The following is a 22,715-nucleotide window of genomic DNA, read 5'->3' on the forward strand; positions in this document are numbered from 1 at the left end:
TTTAATTCGGTACAATTTATGCTCATTCGCCCGCTACGTGATCCGCGCGCCGGGGACAAGTAGAAAGATTGGCTTAACGAAGAGTGGCTTTCTTGGCATCACTTTTGTTTGTGCACATTATCGTTTTCGCCCGACGAAAAACATGCAAAACAGAAATGGGTCACTCCAGTCGGGCCAGGTGTGATTTCGAACCCATTCCGCCTTTGTTACCGTGTGGATGACGAATATAGAAAAAAGACAAACACTCTGAAAATTGCTCAATGGTTCTGGGCAATGTGCTAGAGTGCCTTAAAATGTCAATTGGATATATTGACAGCAAACGTAGCGTAAAAAAGATAGACTTGTGTCACGTTTAGTTGGACGACTGTCGCCGATGGATTCGCTTAGAACTGACCCAAGTCCTGTCTGCACCCTGATGCGGTGCTACGCGGTTTGGCACATTTGGGCAAAGGATCACTAACAACACTCCGAGGGACGAGAGACTACGTCCTGATCGCACTAAGATCGCGCTCGAACTAAGCTCACGGGCGCCCGAATCGGACGGCGCATCTCTTTGGCCAGATGCTGTACCGTGACTTTCTTCCCTGTCCAACCCACCCCGCGTTGCCCCACGAGCTCGGGTGTGACGGGACGGAGTGGAATGTTTGAATTGATGGATTTTAATGGGAAAATTAGCCTGCGGCCAGCGAGACGACGCTCGGTCCCAGTTAGCACGTTAGCAACTCCGTCGCCGACGCCGCCACCGCCACCGAGGAGGATGTGCAGTTGTCTCGCGAGTGATCCGAGAGCTCTGATTAGAGACGTCGCTTCTTCCGAGTGCTCGGAACCGCGTCCCGGATCCCGAACCCCCGCCCGGCCGGCTTCTTACTAGTAATAGTAGTTACCTCGACCGTGGAGTACTGGCTGTACCACAGCAGCGGATGGTGGCGTCTTGTGCGCTCCTTGCGTATCGTCTCCATGTGAACCATCTAGGGCCTAGCCCAGGATCTGGACACGGGAACCCGGGTCGGTCACTGGCCGAATTACAACTGCGGGGTGCTAATTTTATTCGCACTAGTTTTAAAAGGTGCTCCTGAAGATGCTCCATGATCTTCGCTGCAGACGAAACCCGAGCAGTGCATTTGTTCTACCCGGGCGAGAGCTCTTATCGATGTGTCAATATTGGCCCAGCGCATTAGGTGCGCTAATTAATGTCATTAGCATTGGCCAAAGAAATTGGAAGATCGCGACTAGAATACGTCATCGGTTGAGCACGCGTACCTCCGGTGTTCGAGCATCGTTGAGCTCAGCAAACAAATGTGTCCCGACCGTGCGCTTCCGCTGCCAGCGAGACTAACAACGCCAAGAAACCGACCAACCGCAGCATGGAATGTTTCACAAGAGTGTTGAAATAGTTGGCACACTAGTGTTTTTGTTCAACATCAACATTTGTGTTTCTTGCTGGGGTAGGTCAGGATTTACTCAAATAGACAGATTGATGCTACTCTTATTCCTAAATCAAAATACTCCATGCTAGATATGTGAATTCTTCCAGCAAATCAAGCAGTAAGTAGGTTTTCAGTACATCAATCTATTTGGTAATCACTCGGAATAGTTTTCCTTGAAGGTGCAATGCAATGCGTCGCGATATCGTCAAAAACTCGACCCTCTTCGAGAGCATATCGAGCGAGCACCATGTAACTTTTGGCTAATCGCTACACTGAAGAGATCACTCCGAGGATACCGTTCTGTATCGAATGAAGACTACATCGGAAAAAGACATTGCAGCAAGTTTGGAGGAATTTGAATAAAAAACCTTTGGCACAAGCGTATCAAATCGGGGTGAGCTACTTTGAAATAGAATGACACGAAGAATTAATGAAGATATACGAAGATATGAAGATATGATAACAAGCAATGAAGATATTATAAACAAATTCCAGTTATCTTTTGATTATAGTATGGTTTTAAGTGTCAAATCTTGAACAGTTTGATGTCTAATTTGAACATTTTTAATATGACGACGCTTGAATTGTGTTGTGAGTATGTCTTTTCTCTTTTCTCGATCGTCAAAACGAAGAGCCTCTTGATCCTGATCAGAATAAAGGAAATTAGTCGACAATCAGTTGCTTACTCTCGAACACAAGTCAATACATTTTATACTATTACTTTTTTACCATCGTCTCCATCGGCTGATGGTTCATTTCATCGTTTTCGGCTAGCTCGTAATGATCGTAAACAGTGCCCATGTAGCCGCATATTTTTTGATGCACCGATTTGCAGTGCAAACGAATCGGAAGCAAAAATAATGTCCACGTCAGCCCCAAAAATAGCTCGATAAATCTGCTTATCTGGCACGATACGCGGCTCGGCTTTGACGCTACCGATATCGCAGAAGGGCGCCGAAGAAAGCAATAAAATTAATAAACGACCGCATGGTTACCATCGCCGCGCCGGTAGGGAGAGACATAGACGAATCAGTCATTAGTCACCAGGCTGACTTATGGCACATGCGGTATCCTTCCAAATCCATGCTGGGGACCACGGCTACTCTTACCTAGCGACACCGACCTCAAATAAAACGAATCAATCTAGATACGCCACGGTGGCAGATACGGGCAACGGGTGGTCGTCCGATTAAGATACCGTAATGGGCAAAGTGCCTCCAACGAAGCAATTTTCGGGGATTAATTAATAGTGGCCGGTCTAGTGGTGGGCTCTGTTTCCCATTTCCCGGGCCCCAAGCCGATAAACAATGGTTTAATTGAATTTCTGAAATCTCACAGCTGCGCCCGCCAGGTGCGGCCACCAGAACCGCGATGTACCGGAACCCGAAACTGGCTCCGTGTTGTTTGCCCGCGCAGATGCTGCGCCGCTTGTTTGCGAACCTGTAAAACCCAGATAAAAGGGGTGCTCTGTTTGCGCACCAAAAGAGACAACGGTTCGCTTTCTACGCCATCCAACCGACTGAGACTAACCGACAAGACCAATGGGAGGCACTGTAGTTGGCTGTCGGTGCGCACCCCGCCAGGTAGGACTATCTTCGCCAAACATGTGCACCAAACACCTTGGGAAGTACCTCGCCCGTCATCGAAACTTTGCAATCAACTTCCAATTAGGTGGCCACGATAATCAGTGTTGCGATCAAAAGCGGCACCACACACCTACTAACTAGCCCCATTACCATCTCGATGGGAGTCACACCACCGCACGCGGTCATTCCGCTGGCCACCACTGCACAATGCAACTGCACACACACACGAGACACATTGCGTCATCGAGGTCAACGTCAAGGCCAGCGCACGGCACGGACGAGGCCTACCGGAACCGCTACGCGACGCAACGCAGCGCAGCGCAACGCAAATGCACATCGAGCACGTGCGCGCGGTGTGTCCATCACCGCGACACTTCAAACTCAGCGCCGCATGGCCCGCAAATTCCCCGCCCGAAAACCGGTTCCGGGCGGCGGCGGAGCAGAAGGAGCACGGAAGGAGCTACGGGCGGCCTACGCCTGGCAGACCGCAGCCGCGCGGTTTGCGCATCGACGGTCAAATGGCGCGTGCGTCCGGCTGACCACCAATGGAACCGCGGCCGCGGGCCTCGGCGTGCATGTGTAACACGAGAATGCAGTCACGTGCTGGCCGGTGAGTGCCGGTGGCTCTTTCCTTTCCTTTCTTTCTCCCTTCCTATCGCACTCTCTCTCTCTCTCGAGCGGGCGCGCGCACGCTTACCGTGTTTTCGTTGCTGTCCTCGCCGTCGCCTTTGCCCTGGTAGCCGACTTCCTGCAGCAGCGTCGTGGTGTACCGATTAAGCCGTCGCGGAATGAACGGGGATTTCCCATCAATACGCATAGCCTGGCCTGGCCACTACTGGGGTTTGCACAGGAGTGGCGAACCAAACCGGTCAAACCAACCCGGTCTTCGCGAGCTCCGGGCTCAGATCGAAAGCACTTTTCGCGCGCTACTGATACACTGGCGGGAGCCGCGAAATCACGGGCTTCCCGAAAATAATAAAACCGGAAAACGAAATGTTAATTGAAGATACCTTAACCCAACCCCGTCCCCCGCGCGGTCGTTCGGGTCCCGATAAAATCGGCGGACCAGCGGCGAGCAAGTAAAAGCATTTCGATGCCCGATGATGCCCGCGATATCGAGCTGCCGTGACGGGCGGCTGCTGGACAGCCCATAGTGCGGGGCAGCGGCGACTTCTTATCACTCGGCAAAGGGGAGTGCTCTCGCCACCGAGCGATAGGGGCGTTCGCCGAAAAGCGAGCCCCGCGTCTTACTGTTTTTGGGCGAAATTTACGGCGCAAACCACAAAAGAAGCAACCAGTTCCATTAGCTGTGCCATTAGTGCAAAACCTTCGCTGGCGCGAGCCATGTACCGGAAGTACAAATTTAGTGCTACAAGTGACACCTAAAAGAGTGCAACTCAGCCGACCGAGTGTTGTGAAACCAGGTGAGCAAAGAGCATTGTAATAGAGTGCACCGTTTAATGTTGATTGATGGTTGGAATGTAATGTAATTTGCACGAATTTATTGATTGGGAACCTACAGCGAAAACTCGTTTCAAAATTTTGGTACACACGTCCCATACGAAATTATAGGCACGATAAACTGTTACCAATACTTATATTAGGTGTAGCACTTAAATCTTGCAGTGTTTATTCGACATTTGTGACTGAACTACAACAACAAAACGTACGACTACCTTAATGAAAGCTACTACTTTCTACCATGATTCCGTGTCGGAAGAACTTTTTATCTTTATCAGCGACCCCCTCAGAGACTCATTTTTCAATACTTTCGTAAGCAGTAAACCGCTGTGCTGCCAAATCGTTACTCATGTATCGGATCAAATACTAGTCCGAAAGAGCAACATTTCGTGAATACAGCCGGGGGATTGACAGTTCCCCTCCGATATTTTCGGGATAGGTTTTGCAATGTGGGGTCGACCGTTGTCGTTTTCAAAAATCAGCTTACCATGTGTTTTATCACATTCTCGTCGTTTTATGGCCAAAGCTTTGCTTCAAATGCATTGATTGTTGTCGATGGGATTGTTCTTCAATAATTTCATTAGGTTTTAAGAGCTCAAAGAACACCACACCTTTCATATCCCATTATATGCTCAGCATAACCTTTGCGCAGTGAACATATCGCTTTGGTGGCAATGGACCTGGTTCACCAGGCTGTATCCAGGGCTTTTTACGTTTAGGAATCTTGTATTAACTCCCCTTATCATCACCAGTGACGATTCGCTACAAGAACTCCTTTCTTTTCTGCTGTGCAAGCAGAAATCCGCAAATGGTTTTTCGTGTTTCAATGTTACTTTTTTTCAATTCTTGTGGAACCCATAAGACATTTTTCTAATCATTCCCGCGGCACTCAGGCGATGGGAAACTGTCGTGTGGTCAACTCCTAACATTTCTGCAAGTTCTTTTTGCATCTGACATGCATTACGATCGAGCAATGTTACCAATACTTCATCATTATCCTTTTTTGACTGTTTAGGTCGCTGTAACTGCATTGTAACATTGTAATTGTAAAACTGCAAGATTTAAGTTCTACACCTAATAAAAGAGCGTGAATATTTTTTTACTCATAAATCATACATACAAATAGCGGCGCAATTGTGTAACAGGTTAAAACTATAGCCAGGAGTAACTTAGTACCAGGAGAGGAATCAGAACCCCTAAAGATCCATTTCTTTCGCTAACACGTGTCGCACGTCGCCCACCATTATTTACTACGGTTATGTTGGACAGGCGTACGACAGACAGTAAACAATTACCCGGCGTATCTAAGATAAGGCCCAGCGTGGACACTGGCTAGGTTGTTTACCCCAACACGGTCTGCCGAATTTGGGAAACATTAGAATCTCCCTTCGGTGATAAGCTTTATCTCTATCGACATTAAGTTTGAAGCGTTTCAATTCAACACTATTATCCCGCAATGCTTCAATGTGTCGTTCATGGTTTATCGAACGGCTTAGCGCGGAAATCCCGAGAAACATCCGGTGGGAATAGTACCTGAAGGGGATTCTTGGGATACCTGGAGCCGGTGCTTACCAAGTCATCAACTGGAGGGATTTTTTACAATACATCTGGTACTTTTTAGCATTACGTTACGAGAGCAAAAAGCCACGTGCCGCTTGTCGTAGGTCGTAACTGATGGCATCGAAATCGGACTGATAAGAGGAACAGTCGAGCAATACAGATGGTGCTCGGTGTTGGTGTTTGGTGTCACCCACTGTAATTTGATAACGCTTGTCAGTTCGTCGAATTGGTTGGCTAAGGACAATGGGACAAAAGCTTGGCTACCGTCGTTCAAGGCTTATCCAAAAGCGGACGTAGACCTGTTGTTCAATTTCAAATAGAACTAAAAGCATAAGTGTACCATACAACTACGGTTGTGTCTACAGTGCATCGAAACCACGCCAATGTAGTGTGCATATTAATTCCTTTTTGTGGACGCGCGAAACGATTGTTTCGATTTCATCATACTCTACGTGAGACCCTCACGCGAGCCGACCGTTGGATTTTCGTAAGCCTGACGGCATTTGTCCTTTCGTATGTTTCGCAACCGATTTAACCAATCGATTCCGCGGCAGACCCCGCCATTGGAGCTACTCAGTAACCAGGCATATGGGAAGGAGAGCTCGAATTCGAACATGATACTTACCAGCGTGTGCGTGTAGCCGAGTCCCGGTTCCTCATCGTCGCTCTGAAGCTCGGCCATAATCTGCTTTACCGGCGTAATTTTCGATGGCACCGTGAGCAGATTCATCTCCGCTCCGGTGCCCGCCAGTCCAAACTTTCGGTTCTTCATCTGTCGTGTCTGCTGTCACGTCCAACGTAACGGGAAGCCACTTAACACCCGGAACCCGGAACCACTTGTCAACGCTTTTCTCACGCCGCGGCAATACTCATAAAATCTCTTCTTCTGCTCGTAGCGGTCGGTGTGTCAAATTCGGAAATAAACCTCAGTAGCAGCAGCCACATACACAAACGTCTGGTCGGGAGGCAAAAAGTCTAAAATAAAACCGAAAGAAGGAACGAATTAAATATTAATAAGTATAGAAAAAAGAAACGTGTTAATATGGTCGGTCAATGCTGATGTAAGCACGTGATGCATGCAGAATGACGCGCTCCGTGCCAGATGATAACGGGCACATAGTTGGGTGATAATGAAACACACAAGCCAAGCTATTTAGCGGCCATGTGCAATGTAAGGCAAAGTTCTGCAACCGCCCGCCGAGGCCAGGCGCTAGGCGTGCTCCAGAGCGCAAAGTGATTATGTGGTTATTGCGACAGCAAAAAAACAATATTTGAATCAAACCAAATTCACGAGGAACTTTAAAATTTAATACAAATCGGACTTGTTTTTATTTTTCAAATTCTGAGCAGAACCGTACAATCGGTGTATGGAACATGTTGCCTCACTATGGCACTGCATTATCAGTAACGTTTGTTTTAATTCCAGAACTTTTAAGGCCAGGGCGGCGGTTGTCGGCACGCGGAAAATAACAAGATGAATTCAACTCACAGGTCCGGTAGCGGCAAGGTCTCCCAGTTCGAGTAAATATAATTGAAGCAATTGATTAACAATTTCCGCTTAATTCGCAAGGTTCTTATTTTTGAAGAAAAAACCTGTTGCGTCGTATATTTATCCAATAAAGCGTAGCATCTCTAGCACAGTGATGCAGCAATCGAGCCAACAATCGTACTACAAGCGCCACTTCAGAAGATGCCATTCGACGGCAGAGGCTAACGTGTAACTTGGCGACAGGTATGGCTATCAATTGATTATGTTAAACAAACACGGGCCCGACAACCCACCAGCAACTCTTACGCCAGTCCCAAGGAGTAAGCCTTGCGAGACAGTTCGTGGCCCGTGTATTTTGGAGTAAGCGAGCGAGCGATAGAAAAAGAGAAAGAAGGCCAGGAACGGGTTGCGGGGACGAATTTAATTCCCGATGGACGCGAAACGCTCGGGGGCAATCGGTTGACAGATAAGATACCAAGAGCGTTTGATCCGCGGTCCGTGTGTCCGCCCCGTTTGATCAGCTTTAATCGTCGCTATTAGAGTAGCAGCGTTACTGGTTGCATTATTCACTTGCACTACTTGGTCGAACGATCCTACGGGCACACGGATTTACGACATCGATCGGTGCCGATCGTCGGTGCAACTTACACAACACTCGAGCTGACGTCCTTGGCATTGACGCGGCAGCCACTGGCTGCCAAAAACTCGGCAATCCAACGCCGAGAACGCACAGATAAGCAAACCAATCAATCACAGAACGTCACAAAAAAACGCACACACCACATTTGGTTGGCCACGGTCGGTAGCGAACGATAACCTAGATACCACGTGCAAACGTCGAACGTCTTTGTCCAATGCCCGTTTTCGATTCGACACTTTCTCTCCCGGTTGGTGAGCTTGCTCGGTGGCCGCAATCCGCGTCACGATCAAAAGAAACCGTGATCGCTAGCGGGCCGATCGCGGGACCCGCTGGAAAACCCGGAAACCGGAACGGAACGGGGCGAACCTATCGGAGAGCACTTCTTCTCCAGTCAGCTGTGCGGAGCGCACTGCGTCAACGCCTCGCGATCGACGACTGCCGGACTGGCTGCGGCCCGCGAGAGTGACTGACGGAGCGGCTGATTCTGTCTGTTTACATCGGACACACAGCGCACCCCGCAGACTTGCTCCGATCAGCAAGTGTTCGCGAAACGCGCCTCGCCCTTACCAAAGGCCCCCGGGAGGACGCCTGTCGCCGTCAACACGAGATACGGTCATCGGGCAGACCTCGTGGCCGCCGTACGGTGGCGTGTGATTAACACATTTTAACGACAAACATTAGACGGACACGGGGCTGCACCAGCAGACCACCACCACCACCATCACCACCACAGTCTCGTGTGGCCAGACTAGGCGGCCCGGTAGCCGGTTACTGGAAAAGCAGTGCGTCTCCGACCACAACTTTCGGTGGCCGTTTGTCTTTTCAACCGATCAACAATCAATGCGGACTAACTGCGCTTATCTCGAGCGGTCATCAATTATTTCATGACTTTTCGGAAAATTGACACAGTTCGTCATGATGATGGCGATGACTTCGAGTATTGGTGAGGCTACACCAGGGTCGAAGGATCATGCAGCGGGACGCCGACTGCATACGCTGTGATAAGAGGACGAGAGACGTGACCTTATCACGAGCCGAGCGCGGCATCTTCGGTCGACGAACGATCGCAGGTCTCGTCGAGGTGATTCATTCTAGGTTACAGATAGGCTGGAGATTGCGAAGGAAAACCTCTCGATCGCGCCTCGACCAGTGTCGGCGCTCGCTGGCGATATGGTCGGGTTCGGGCTTTATGCTAATTGCTTCAGGTCTGGCCGTTTGCGGAATCTTCAACGCTTAGCCCACAAATGAGACGGTGAGACCGATAGACACAATGAACCACTCGTTAACTGTTGCCGCGCTATTCTTTATGGTACCGAAGATACGGCCATTTGCCATTCGGGGTTTACAGGTGGGCAATTGCACGGCCTAGGCAAACGCGAGGCTGGAAAATAATTTTAACATTAAAAAGGAAACGCCGTGCCCACAGGAGGGAAGTTTGCATCAAAAGCGATGCAATGTCGTTGTTCGATTCCCGACACCGGTATAATAAAGGGGTTGGCGCGGGGTCAACAGCCTCCACGATCATAAAAAAACACAACGTTACGAGTAAGCAACATAGAAGCGCATTGTGTATGTTGAAGGCCAAGACCGTTCGCCCGTTGTAATTGCCGAATAAGAAGAAGAGAGGCTAAGGTTTGTTAAATATTCTATCAAATAGTAAAAAAAACGTAGAAAAATTGAAGAAAACATTAATGAGAGACAAAAGAAAGATTGATTAAAATAATCAATTAAAGATAATTAACGGATTGATAAAAAAAATAAAAATGTACGCCATAACCAATACGACTAATGGTTTTTATTCCTTAAGAGAATTCGTTGCGACGTCCGGACAACAACAAACCTCTCGATCAGTGCCGGCGCTCGCTGGCGATATGCTCGAGCTCGGGGCCTTTACGCTAATTGCTACAGGAGTGAAAGATTACGGAATCTCCAACTTGCAGACGGGTACCAAACAGATGCGTCTGATAAATGAGACGGTGAGAACGATAGACACAATGAACCACTCGTTAACTGTTGCCGCTATTCTTTATGGCACCGAAGATACTGCTTTATGGTATTTCGGTGTGCCATTCTTGGGTCACAGGTAGGCAAGTGTATGACGTCAGCAAACGCGAGACTGGAAATTAATGTTGCCTTTGAAGCGAAACCACATGCCCCTACAGGATGGAAGTCGAAATCGAAAGCAATGTTACGTCTTCCCAAACGGTGGACAAACAAACAGGACAATCCGTCTGTGGTATGTTGAAGTGTAAGTAAACAACATGTAATTTAAAATTGTATGCATATTGCCTGAGGGCTCATCTTCTTGGAAACACACGTAACAGCTTTATTTTCCACTCAATAGATAAGGATTGTTTAAATATTCTGTAAAGGAAAGACAAAATGAAATAATTGGAAAACGTTATAAAAAGTGTCAGAAACCATATAACGGTTCTTTTGGAGTTATTTCAAGGAAACAATAAACACCAACACCACTACAACTGATGGTTCTTATTCTGAAGGAGAATTCACAATAGTTATGCGTAGTTTGTTGTCGTTCCTCCGGTTTGCTATCAGCTGCTTCGTCCTTAGACAGTAACCGGTTCCCGCCCAGAACACGTGGGTGGGAAGGTCATTGTAAATGTTCGCACAGTGTAAAATATGCGTCACATCATCCAGGGCGATCGGCACCAAAACATCTGGAATGAACCGGTTTCGCTCAAACTGCCGATAGCCGGTTATTTCTCGAATCCGCACGTAAATAATCAGAATCACTGTCAGATAATCGGGTACATATTACCACTTATTCGACACAGCAACGGGTTTGCCAATCACGCAATCAAAGAAAGGTTTTGTCATGCTACGGCCGGCCATCACGACATCGCTAATAACCTCCAAAAGATATGTTAGTGTTTCCTTGTCTCGTCGCGACGGGTTTTTAGCCTAGCAACAAGAGCATACTTGATACGAATTAAGCTCGAAATTTTGCATATAAAGGTTTTGGGAGAACTGACACTTCGATTCTCTGCTACAAATATAAAGACGCATCCCGGCAGAGCAATCAAGAGATTTAGTTGTTTCCAAACGGCCGGTATACAAACGATGCGGCGGAAAACGGGAGAAATTCTCTTTCACTACAACAACGAAATAGGAAACTTTTAAAACATGTTTGATATCCTGATGTTTCAATGTGACATCAACGAATGCTTCGTAACGAATTCGCTTGAGAATTGAACAATGGTGATGTGATTAATGAAAAGTGTTAATTCTATTGCGTTGTCTCTGTGGTTAACATATTTTATTTACCAAAAGACAGGTTCGGAATCCGTCCATTATCTGAATCATCTCTTATCGACCAGTATGAACAAAACACAATGCAATTCCTTCCATTAGATTATACAAATCACTAGCAAGGTCGTGTTTATGTTTAATTATAGTAATCACTTTTATTATTCATTTACTACCATTTAATGGAAACGATAATTGGCTAGATAAACAGCATGCGAAAGGCAATGCATCAGACAGAGCACGAAGATATTGACTAATGATGATCATCGATAACATCTAGCAACCGTTAAGATAGCAATCATCGAAAAACCGTGGCACAGTGTCGAAGCATAGCCACTCTATTAAACGCTAATTAATACTCGCGTACATTTTGCGGCACGGATTGAGTTTTCAGTTCACACAGCATATGAAAAACGACCCGTTAGCACGTGTGTGCGTTTGTCGCACAAACGATATAGATTTAGGCACGGTATTTGGTCTTCCCGATTGCCACCGATTAATGGACGGCAAGTGGTTAAGGGAAAAGTGAAATAGAACACCTTGAAAACAGTCACACAGCCGACTTCTGATCGTCGTCGGATTGTGTACCGCAACACTCCAGACCCGGGAACCAAACTGGGCAAGGTGACGCAATGACGTGCGATACGAACGCCCTCAAGTGTCGCGCTAAATGCATCGGCGCACTGCAGAGACCGCAAGGGGAAGCCACTACGGGGCGGGGCCTGGAATGTGCTGACGCGTGCAGGGAGCCGTTGTTCCAGTGCACCTTCAATCTCACCGCGCTATGCTGCGAGCGGAAAATGACAAGTTCAGTGTCACGCCGTGCCGCGAACCGATATCTAATTGCAGTGCCTCCCCTTACAGCCGTCCCCCGGGGGCTCCGTCACGCGGAGTGCGCCGCGTAAATGGCTCACGCCAATGGACAACGATAGATTGCTATCCTTCTTTCGCTGCCAGTCGGGGCCGCTTGCGTTGACCGCAGTGCAAGGGTTGCGCGACTGGCGAGCTTTGGTTCCGCTACCGACAGCTGATCGCAGCGAAAAAATGGAACGCTAAGCCGTTTGGCAGAACGTCTTAGAATACGCCGTTATCATCGCTCGATCGTTAGCCAGCATAGGCGTCGATCTTTGGGCTGGTGCACTGGGCGCTACTGAAGGCTGAAAATGTCCCATTTCCTAACGCGGGAGATTTTTCAAAGCTACATTAGAACAAGAGCTTACCAAACGACGCGTATGCGTCAGCAGCAGAAGAAAACTTTGACCGAATAGTCTCGAACGGACGCCCGACGCTCAATAGTGGCCGTAGTGCAGGGATTATTCAAGCCATCACTTCTCACGATTTAATCACAGAGCACAGCTCCATAGCGTATAATGAAATATTATTTCGATTTCTATAAAACCCCGATGACCGGTTTCGTTAAGCAAATAGCGATGGAACCTCTCAAATCCTGACTGCGTGAGAACTCCTTAGTCCGTTGTCTGGATGTGAAACACGCAAGGTGACGAAGGCGCCTGACTCACTATCTAACCAAATTGATCAACGATCGCGACGAACCGATCGGAACGAAATGCAGCCGATGACTGATATTAACTCCGTACCGAACCCAGCTACCGAGCTTGAGAACGATCGATCGCGGCCGGCGCGGTGCTGCCTCGCGTTTCGAATCGTCTTCTTTCCGTGAGCCCGGTTCGCGAAACGGCGTGCGAACGGAAGCGAAAGCGACGCTCAACCTGAGCCACGCTTTTTTTGGTGAATTCAAGAACGTACGGTGGTTCGGGAGACGAACCGACGAACGGGCGTCGTGATGCGATGACGTTTCACTTCTACCGGGCTGCCGGTGAACGCGAAAGAAGACCGGAATCGAAACCGAAAAGAAACACATAAAAGAGGGCCCGCAAAGATTTACCCTCCGCGGCGATAGAGAACTGAAGAAAACGAAAAGAAAACTCGCGGCACCCCGCGACTTCTGGTCGATCTTCTCACCGGCACTTTCGCGGGGAGAGTGAACTGACAGATTATGACAACATCAATTTGTCCGTAAGTTCGCTTTGCACGAATAGCATTGAGATATGCATTACAATTTGAAAACCGGCCGCGCATTATGCGCCGTCGGTTAAGCGATTCAGCCTGTCTGCGTTGTCCGTCCGACCCTCCTGAGGTCTTGAAGGCATCTTTTCACTTACTCATTGAATGGTGCCGCTATCCTTGTGAAGCGGTTCCATTGATGGCAAACGGGAGTTTTCGCAAGTAACTACGGCAGCATAAAATCGCCAATTACGTACGGTCCAGGCCTTCAGTAGCCTTTTATTGTTACCCATGCAAATGAGCACCGCGGTCGGGATTTCTTTCTGCGGATCGCGCACTAAACCTTCGTCAGGGTGTAGAGGTTGTGTGTCAGTTTATTTTGTTCGTAATTCACTCTTCGTTCGCTTGCAATACTTCTTTGCTGAACTCACTCGAACGAGACCGTCTCTCGGTGTTGCCATACGAGTGTGGTCTCACCAACCCTCGCACCACACCAACAACTTAAAATAATGGACGCTGAAGTGTTTAAACATCGAAAATGAAAAGGAAAAAAAACCATGATTACACCAAGAATGTTACTAATTTAGAACGTCCTCGCATTAGCTAATTTATGCAGTTGTTTGTTTAGGTTAAGTGTTTCCCGCATACCACACAGCTTGCTGGCAAGGGGAGCCGCAGCTTGTAGCAGGAATCAATCATTTCATTATAATTAATGAGTTGCCTTATCTCGTGTATCTTCCATGTCCTGTTGCTCCGTGCTTTAACTGCTTCTTAAGAACTATAAACCTTATTCCATCCATCATTGTTCATTCCACTATCCCTCTCTTGCTGACCAAATGCTTTGCGGAAGCCATGATCAACACCCTCGGGTTACAACATTAAACTAGCTGCTATCATCATTATTCAGTGTTAATACCAAGTTACATTTGATTTCATTCAATCGATCCGATCCTATCTGAAGGGTTGCAAAAAATAGTATATCTTTTCATTCGGATTATCCTGCCAGTTGAGCTGTGTCCGTGATGCTACAGGCGATACCACCAACACTGACATCACCGCCCTTGGATTGCCCGGTTTTGAAGGTTTTCATTTTCTAAATTTACGCCCACGCCGCAGTTTACAGATTTTGTGGGCGACGACGTTGTAGAGATTGAAACATAGATTTGCAAAGTGCTCAAAAAGTTAGTATGTATGTCCGTAGTCCAAACTAAAACAAATAATATGCGTAATTTTTCTTTGCGTGTCGTGGAACGAGATAACACAATGAACGAAAGTTTATGTAGTTAAAATAATGTTACATCTCACATGTCAAACGCTCCATTCCCCTTAGTTAAAGTACTTCTTGGGGAAATTTCCGATGCCACCGCCACCACCACCACCACCCATACTGCCACCACCGCCCATCGTGCCAAAGTTACGCTGGCCAGCAAACAGTTCGATGTAACGCGAGCCCATCTTTTCCTTGTCCTTGCGCATCGCTTTGATGGCCTCCTCTTTCGTTTCGAAGTACGCATCGCCCTCCCCGGACGGGCGTTTGCGGGTGTTCATCTGTACCACGCACTTCAACGGTCTGAGCGGCATGAAGAAATCGTAAATGTCCTGCTCGTCGCAGCTAAACGGCATGCCGCGCAAGTGGACACAGTACAGATTCGGTTCGTCACTGGCAAAATCGTTCCCGGCGTAGTTGTTCATTGAACCGTAACCTCCGCCGCCGCCCATGGCGCTGCCTGAGCCGTACCCATAGTTGCTGTTGTTGTACGTGCCGCCCATGCTTCCGCCGATACTGCTGCCGCCTCCTGCCATACCGGCCATGCTGCCACCACTGCTGCCGCCTCCAGACGAATAGCTGCTATAGTTGGTGTTGTTGCTGGACATTGGTCCCGACGAGCGGTACCCGCCACCGCCACCGCCACCGCTACGGTCCATGCCCATTATGGCTTGCATGTCACCTCCACCGGAGTTTACGCCAGCACCGCTACCGTATCCAGTACCACCGCCGCCGGTTCCGCTGCTGTAGTTGCTGAGTCCAACGCCACTGGTTCCGCCACTGTTCATGGCCGTCGACGGGCTGGCTCCGCGAGCTGAGCCGTAGTTGGTACTGCCACCTCGCTCTACTTGCAATGTGGGAAAGAAACCGGAGCAATTAAATCTCCACTCGTCCGGGCGAGTTGCAAAGGCTTCCTTGCCGTAGAACTACTTACTTAGCTGATCTTGCAATAGGCGCAGGATGTCGATGCTACCAATATTATTGGCCAGTCCCGAACCGGAGCCGCCATTGTTGTTCGACGAGTACATCTGGCTCATGTTGTTCGAACCGTTGTTCGAGTTTGCACCGCCGTAGCTATTGCCACCATTGCCGTAGCCTCCATCGGAGCGGTCATTCCAACCACCGCCCATACCAGTACCGCTACCTCCCATGGATGCATCAGAATAGTCTAATGTGGGTGGCAACGAAGCAGAAAATGAGATCCGGTTGACGTCGAGTCGAGTGCATGTCCTGGCAATGGATTGAACTTACTCTGACCGTAGCCTCCTCCTCCTTGCTCGTTGTCCATGTATCCTTGACCCGAATTACGATCGGTGCGACCGAACGGTGCCATGCGTCTGACGCGTTTCTCCGCGCGCCTCAGTTCACGCGTGTTGCTGCGGAACATCTCAATGTATCTACAAGATGGCACGACGGTTCGAGGACATGGCGCAGCGAAAGAAAACGAAAAGAAAGTATCGAATCAAATAACATTGGATTACATACGATGCGTTAAAGAGAGTGGTTAGCGCAATTAAACGCAGTTTTCCCGTTTAAGTTCTGCAGATAATTTGTTGCCTTCTTTTCTCGTACAGATGCCCAGAGTTCGGCTATTTGCATTAAATTGTAGTGGTGAATGGGAGCAAGCTGCCTTTTTGAAATGCTGGTGGCACAATATGTAACTCGCACAAAGCTCTACGGATTGCCGGTTTATACTCTAAATTAGACCGTTTTGATTTGGGGCATGCAAAATGCTATGTTTACTTTCGATTAGTCAGGCACGTTACTATGTAGAACACTATACTCTATAGAAATGGGCTGTAATTTAAAACCGACAAACCGCTTCTATTGACATAAAAATTAACGCCATGTTGCTTCAGGTACCCGCATTTGATACGTAATTTGTTTGTAAAGAAGTGCCCCTTGCCTTGTTGGCTTACAACGGTCATTCCGTCAGCTGATGCCCACTTTTGACACCCAAACACACACATTAGTAAATCGCCACCCGGAAATGAACAACAAAACCAAAGAGACCCAGAGGACAACAGTTTCATTTGGAAATGCATTCTTTTCAAGCTGCGGTGCGGTGTATTAAGAACGATTTTAAGTGAACGCCTAGTGTTTGGCATGGTACATCATTAAGGTACCTCGGTAGTCAATTCCTCGATTATCAAGAGAGATAGAAAGAAAAACAATAAGTACTTCATTCAATGCATTCCTGTAGGCAACTAAGCTTCTTGTGGGCTTCGTATTAAGAAAGTAGGCAGGAAAAGAGTTAAACACTTTGCTACAGTTCGGAAAGTAGAGATTGGCAATATTTCCTCCATGATTGGGTCTTGATGATAAACGGAAAGAAAGTTATTACTAAAGGAAGAATCCAAACATCACCACCAGATCGCTTGTTGGCTGAAAAACGTGTGTATTAATTGCTCTCGATATAGCATCTTTAAACCAGCATTTTTTTCGATTCAATTTTTTGAATTGTGGTTTTGTTTTGTTTCGTTTGATAAAATAAAATGAACGTTACCACCCACCTGTTCCCAATCTTCTCTTTATGCTTGCCCATGGCCGCTTCAGCATCGGCCTCCGATGCAAACTCTACTATCGCCTCCCCAGATGCCCGTCCCAGGTTGTCCAGTAGCAAAAGAATCCCATCATAGCCATTTTTAATCGTCAACCCTGCGGGAGTGTGGTTAGTTTTCCGTTGATTTTGTATTCTCTGGTGCACATAAGATCGTTATGATTCGTTTGTTTTGTGGGACAGGGGGAATGCGGGAAAAAAGGGATGGAACCGGAAAAGGAAGAGGTTGTTGCAACCGATAGGAGCGTAATGGTTGGTGAAATGTTGGAGAAAATGGACGATGGAAGATCACTGCAGAAGTCGTATTCCCGTCGGTCGCCAGACCGTTGCCCATGTTCACAACGCTCCCGCAGGAGGCGTATTCGCAAGACTACCCCACCCACCCATGCACCCATCTGCGCCCGTTTGGATCGGTGTGGCCCCGCATAGGCGGCAAGATGGGTAGTACAGGTGTAGTTAGGGGCTGGGCGACTTGGAGTTCTGGGACTGTAGGTTCGGATACCATCCATCCGTACCGTCCGACGAACAACAGTGGGGGGAGAAAAGGACTCGGGGCTGGAGGGTTGATGCTTACCGTTGAAGAATTGCTTAATTTCGCCCTTCGTGCTGGACCAGGGCAAACCGCGCAGCTTCACCACCGGTCCGCCGTCCTCGCCGTCGTCCACCTCCTGCAGGGACATTTCGTACTGCTCTTCGGTGGCATTAAAGATCTCGATGTATCGGTGGCCGATGGACTGCTTGTTGCGCGAAAACGCACGGCTGCGGTCTTCCAACGAAGCGACCCGAATGTACGCGTCTCCCGTTTGACGCTTGGTCTGCGGGTTCATGCCGATGTGCACGAGCTGGATGTCGACGCCGTGCAGAAAGTCCCGGATCTCCTCCTCAGTGATGCTCCACGGAAGGCCGCGGAGCCGCAGATACACCGAGCCATCCTCGTTTACCACGGGATTTTGCTTCGTCTCGAAGCCCATGCTGCCACTTTCGCCCTCACTATAATTGCTGTTATCCTGTTGCTGTAGATTATCGATATCCGCCATTTTTTGTTTTCTGTGTGTGTAAATCATAAACAAGAAACATTGAGACGAAAAGAGAAAACAACACCAAATAAGACGCTTGCCCCGCCAGAGCGGAGTCGGAGCGGAGAGCGCAAAACAAAACAACAAAATTACATCAGCGCTGTAGACGGTCAGTAATGATAGCAACGAATAGCTGTGAAACACTTGCAGGTAGCAAACACGTCGGCGTGAAAGAGAGACAAATACACAAGCCAAGCTCTGGGGTTCTATTTTTCACAGCACGGCACGCTTTCTAGAGCCGACGCCATATTGTAAATGGCATCATGTAAACTTTACCGCAGGAAACATCGGCCCTAACATGATACATAACATTGAATACTCGTTGCAAAACATCATTTCTCCGTGGAACAACCGTTTCAGCATGGAACTAAAGTACCTTTAGGCGACTAAAGGGGGTAAAATGCCTGCTAGAACAACAGGCGTTCGTACGACAAGCTTCACACGGTCCACAGGTTGACGGAATGTATTCTTCGCGAAAACTCACCGCTGTTTGTTTTTTCACAACCGATACGATGTATTTCCGATGCTCAACACTGTTACCAAACGTTTTGCAGGATTTTGAATTGGTTTTAAGGATAAAACATTTACTACAACTCAGCTTAAAGCGCACTTTTACTCAGCACACACGCCTTCCCGGTTCTTCCTCCACAAGAAGTGCAAAAAAGTGACGTTGCTCGTCTCGCTATCCCTCAAGCTAGAGCGTTTCTGCCATTCCCACAGTTGACCGACGGACCCCATGAGCTGATAGACAGAAAGAAAGACTGGCGCGCGAATTATTTTATTTTTGTTTTAGATAGGAAAATATTTGCTGAGGTAAATTGCATTGCAAAGCGGTTTAAATGTAATTCCTTTACATGTAATAAATCGATCGTACCGCAGCAAAATACTATAGCTTTCGTAGCTTTGTTTATTACTGTTGCATTCCTTTTACTCTCTGCTATAGAAACATAATTAATCGTTAAATATATCCTGCAATTTCACAGTTTTCCCCGAGTCCACGTTTACTTTGGATGGTTTTACTGGCACTGAAATAACTGCTGGTCCATCGGTTGCTGACTTTTTCTCTCGCTGTTGATGCATTTTATCTTCCAGCAGATCTAATGCTGTCTCGTACACTTTATCATCATCTAAAGCACCTTGCGTAGACAAGTTTTGATGTAATTCGATAAATTGCTGCGTCGCAGTAGGATTTTTGAAGTCCAACAAGTTCACCGCATACGTAACCTTGTTTGATTTGTGGAATTTGCTGTAAACATCAAAAACTTTCAGTCCAGACGATCGGTGAAGTGTGCGTACTGAAAAGAGCTGCTTACGCTCGAATTTTATCCTCCTCATAAAATATCCGTCGTATTGGTACATTAGGTGCAGGACGATCGTAGCGTGGCTCGTCTTTCGGTGGAAATGCCATCACAATATCGTACCATAGTGGACGCTCATCAAACTTCATTGCACCGGATTTAAGCAATCCTTGCGTTCTACAAAAGATGCGCAAACATTAAAAAACGGAGTGAAATATGATAAGGATGCATTACCGAGTTATGATGGTCCCAATCTTTTCCAATCGGCTATTCGCCATCCTGTTTGTATTAAAAAGCGAGAGAACCACACAAATGTTTAATCGAACCGGCGAAGTTATGAAACAATAACACGCCGAACAGTTTTTTAATGTTTTTCTCATTGAGAACTGTCACAAATTTATCAACTGTGGTTTGGCAGTGTTGCCAGCAAGGCAACTATACTGTACAATAAAAATAAATTAAATGAGATTTAAAAAAATATTAAACACTAATTCTGATGAATCTAGTTTACAGTATGAAACCCAAATTATATATACATGAACTTTTATACATTTTCAATGTGATATTACAGATTATTTTTATACCGTTTTCTCTTTGTGTAAAGTAAATAGAAATTATTCTTAGAAAGAGAATTTGCATAACAATAGCAACACTCAGAATTAACTTGAAATTAGACAAACATCGGACTTCAAGACCGGCCTGGTCCTCAAACAGATGGTCGACTTTTGTGCGGAGTGTGGAGTCCTGAGATGTGTAGGCTAATGGAGGCAAAATGCTAGTTCTTCACGTAGTACACCAAATTCATTAACCCAAGCACTCAAAATCGTTATTATCTACAGTTCCAGTACCAAAGTGTGTCAACGAAAGAGATTGCCGAAAAAAAGATCGAAAATCGAATTGTGCATTTAGGGAGTATTTCCGGCCCAAGACTCTGATCTGCAGGCGGTGGTGTACTGCCAAGTAGATTCTTGATGGCACGCGTGACTGAGATAGAATGACCCCACTACTATCGTACGTGCGGGCCGCAATGACTTCATTCATGGATCGGAAGCGACCCATGAACGATGGACAGGCCGAGCTCGACTCAGCAGCTCTCCGCTCGTATCCTGACTCCTGACTCCTGGCGAACAAAATCCGCTCACCACCAGTTGATTCATTAGTGGGTGCGTTTCCTTACACTTGTTTCCCGCGAATGTGCTCTTCGAGCGCGCCAATCACTCTCACTCTCGCCGCCGCACAATCTCTTTGGCCAACGCTGGCCACGGCTTCCTTTAGTAGATTTCTAGTGGGCGCGCGAGCTTCAGTTCGTTTTCGGCACCCATCGGTAGTAGTCGCGTTCCACCTGTTCCCTGGCTGTGACTTGACGCGGCATCTTTAAAGTTGTGCGAAAAATATTGTTCACATCTCAGATTGGTTCGTGCCAGTGCCGTTGGTGCCATGTGCTGTAATCGGACGGAAGTGCACAGTAAACCGAAGTGGAGCGAGTCGTGAAATGTGACACTCTTGGTAGTAGTGAGCGTAGATCAGATGGCGTGGCGTGCCAACGAAACCGATGTTTGTCAGGATTACTGGATTTAGTGAATATACGTTTTTATTATTTTATTAACTCTAGCGTTTTGTTTATTTTATTTTCCCTCGGGTACTCGGGCAGCATGTAGCACAAATGGGTGGCAAATGAGAAATGACTGTCACGGTACGGTGCGATTATCGCCAAAATTTATTCACCTTCCAAAGCGTCTCACGATGATCGCGAGAGGTGCTGCGCGGAAAAGTTCAGTTCGGTAGAATAGTTGCCGGTGTGGTGTAGCTGTGTTCTGGACCAAAAACCGACAGCCGAGAAACAAAAATGAATAAGATGGTTTCGGAAAATATCACGCAGCTGCTGGTGGACGCAGCCAGCCGTGTTAATCTGTCCGCCTACAGTACGGCGGCCGGACCGACGATGTCCCACGAGGAAGAGGTACAGACAGCCATGGTGGTGTCGCTAATCGTGGCCATATTTTTCGGATTCATCGGCATCACCGGACTGCTCGGCAATGGGTTGGTTGTGCTCGTCGTACTGTCCAACCCGCAAATGCGTTCCACTACCAATCTGCTGATCATTAATCTGGCGATCGCAGACCTCCTGTTTGTCGTGTTCTGCATCCCCTTCACGGCTACCGATTACGTACTTTCGTCGTGGCCGTTCGGTGATCTGTGGTGCAAGAGTGTACAGTATCTGATCGTTGTGACGGCGCACGCCAGTATCTACACACTAGTGCTGATGTCGTTGGATCGCTTTCTGGCCGTGGTGCACCCGATCGCTAGCATGGTCATCCGGACGGAACGAAACACAGTCCTAGCGATCACGGTGCTGTGGATTGTCATCATCACCACTGCCCTTCCGGTTGCATTCGCTCACGGCGTTAGTGTAAGTACGCGATCGATCACTTGAAGAGCATTTACTATCTAGATTTCGTGTTCCGTTTTCAACAATCCTTTCGTCCCAAAAACTCCAATGAGCGTCGTTAACCGAAAGGCCTCTCCTGCCAGCACTTACGGCTGATGGGTATACTGTACGATGCGGTGTGTCGATAAGAGGGTCGATTTTATTAGCGTACAATTTCCTCGACAACCCTCTCTACGGGCCCCCGGATACGCTGATCACTATCAAGCATCAGGTGGACATACGCCCCTAATCGATATCCGCGGCGGTTACGCGTGCCTCACGCAGCACTTCAGCGAAGTTGGGCAGTATTGGCCTTTTTTGCGTTTTTCTACTCCACTGTGGGTATCGTGTTGATAGTGACACGCGTTGAGCAGCTAGTTTGTTTGCTGTAGGCCCGGGATCCATTCATCGGGAACGAGCGTTTGTTTCGTTTTGTGTGTGAGGCGAAAAGTGACGAACTGGGCATTGCCTTGATGAGGCTGTCAGCCATCTGCCGGCCAATATGAGCCCGTTAAGGATTGACGCAGAAACAACCGAGAAAAGCGAGAGAAAAAGCGGAGGGCGAACCGGTGGACCGGCCTGTATCGATGAAATGGCAAAACAATAGGCGGAACATCAATTCTCCATCGCG

General features: G+C 47.7%; 3 protein-coding genes across 3 annotated transcripts in view; 1 reads left to right on the forward strand and 2 right to left on the reverse strand.

Annotated features, from left to right (window-relative positions):
- Positions 1-13,817: 13,817 nt before the first annotated feature.
- On the reverse strand, positions 13,818-18,996 carry LOC128271506 (heterogeneous nuclear ribonucleoprotein F). The gene is made up of 6 exons (XM_053009068.1): positions 18,843-18,996; positions 17,857-18,329; positions 17,236-17,380; positions 15,974-16,119; positions 15,657-15,890; positions 13,818-15,566 (listed from the first exon to the last, which is right to left on the reverse strand). The coding sequence occupies exons 2-6, from the start codon at positions 18,317-18,319 to the stop codon at positions 14,782-14,784; spliced, it is 1,773 nt and encodes a 590-aa protein (XP_052865028.1). The 5' UTR covers positions 18,320-18,329; positions 18,843-18,996; the 3' UTR covers positions 13,818-14,781.
- A 283-nt stretch (positions 18,997-19,279) lies between these two features.
- On the reverse strand, positions 19,280-19,992 carry LOC128273326 (probable 28S ribosomal protein S23, mitochondrial). Its single transcript, XM_053011266.1, has 3 exons — positions 19,891-19,992; positions 19,672-19,833; positions 19,280-19,604 (listed from the first exon to the last, which is right to left on the reverse strand). The coding sequence occupies exons 1-3, from the start codon at positions 19,932-19,934 to the stop codon at positions 19,310-19,312; spliced, it is 501 nt and encodes a 166-aa protein (XP_052867226.1). The 5' UTR covers positions 19,935-19,992; the 3' UTR covers positions 19,280-19,309.
- Positions 19,993-21,502: 1,510 nt separating this feature from the next.
- The window catches only part of LOC128271623 (allatostatin-A receptor-like), a 47,852-nt gene continuing 46,639 nt past the window's right edge, over positions 21,503-22,715 (forward strand). Inside the window, exon 1 of the mRNA XM_053009220.1 lies at positions 21,503-22,066. Within this exon, the coding sequence (XP_052865180.1) occupies positions 21,503-22,066 (564 nt within the window). The remainder of the gene's footprint in view (positions 22,067-22,715) is intronic.

Source organism: Anopheles cruzii, chromosome 3 (assembly GCF_943734635.1).
Source record: "Anopheles cruzii chromosome 3, idAnoCruzAS_RS32_06, whole genome shotgun sequence".
NCBI classification, from domain to species: Eukaryota; Metazoa; Arthropoda; class Insecta; order Diptera; family Culicidae; genus Anopheles; species Anopheles cruzii.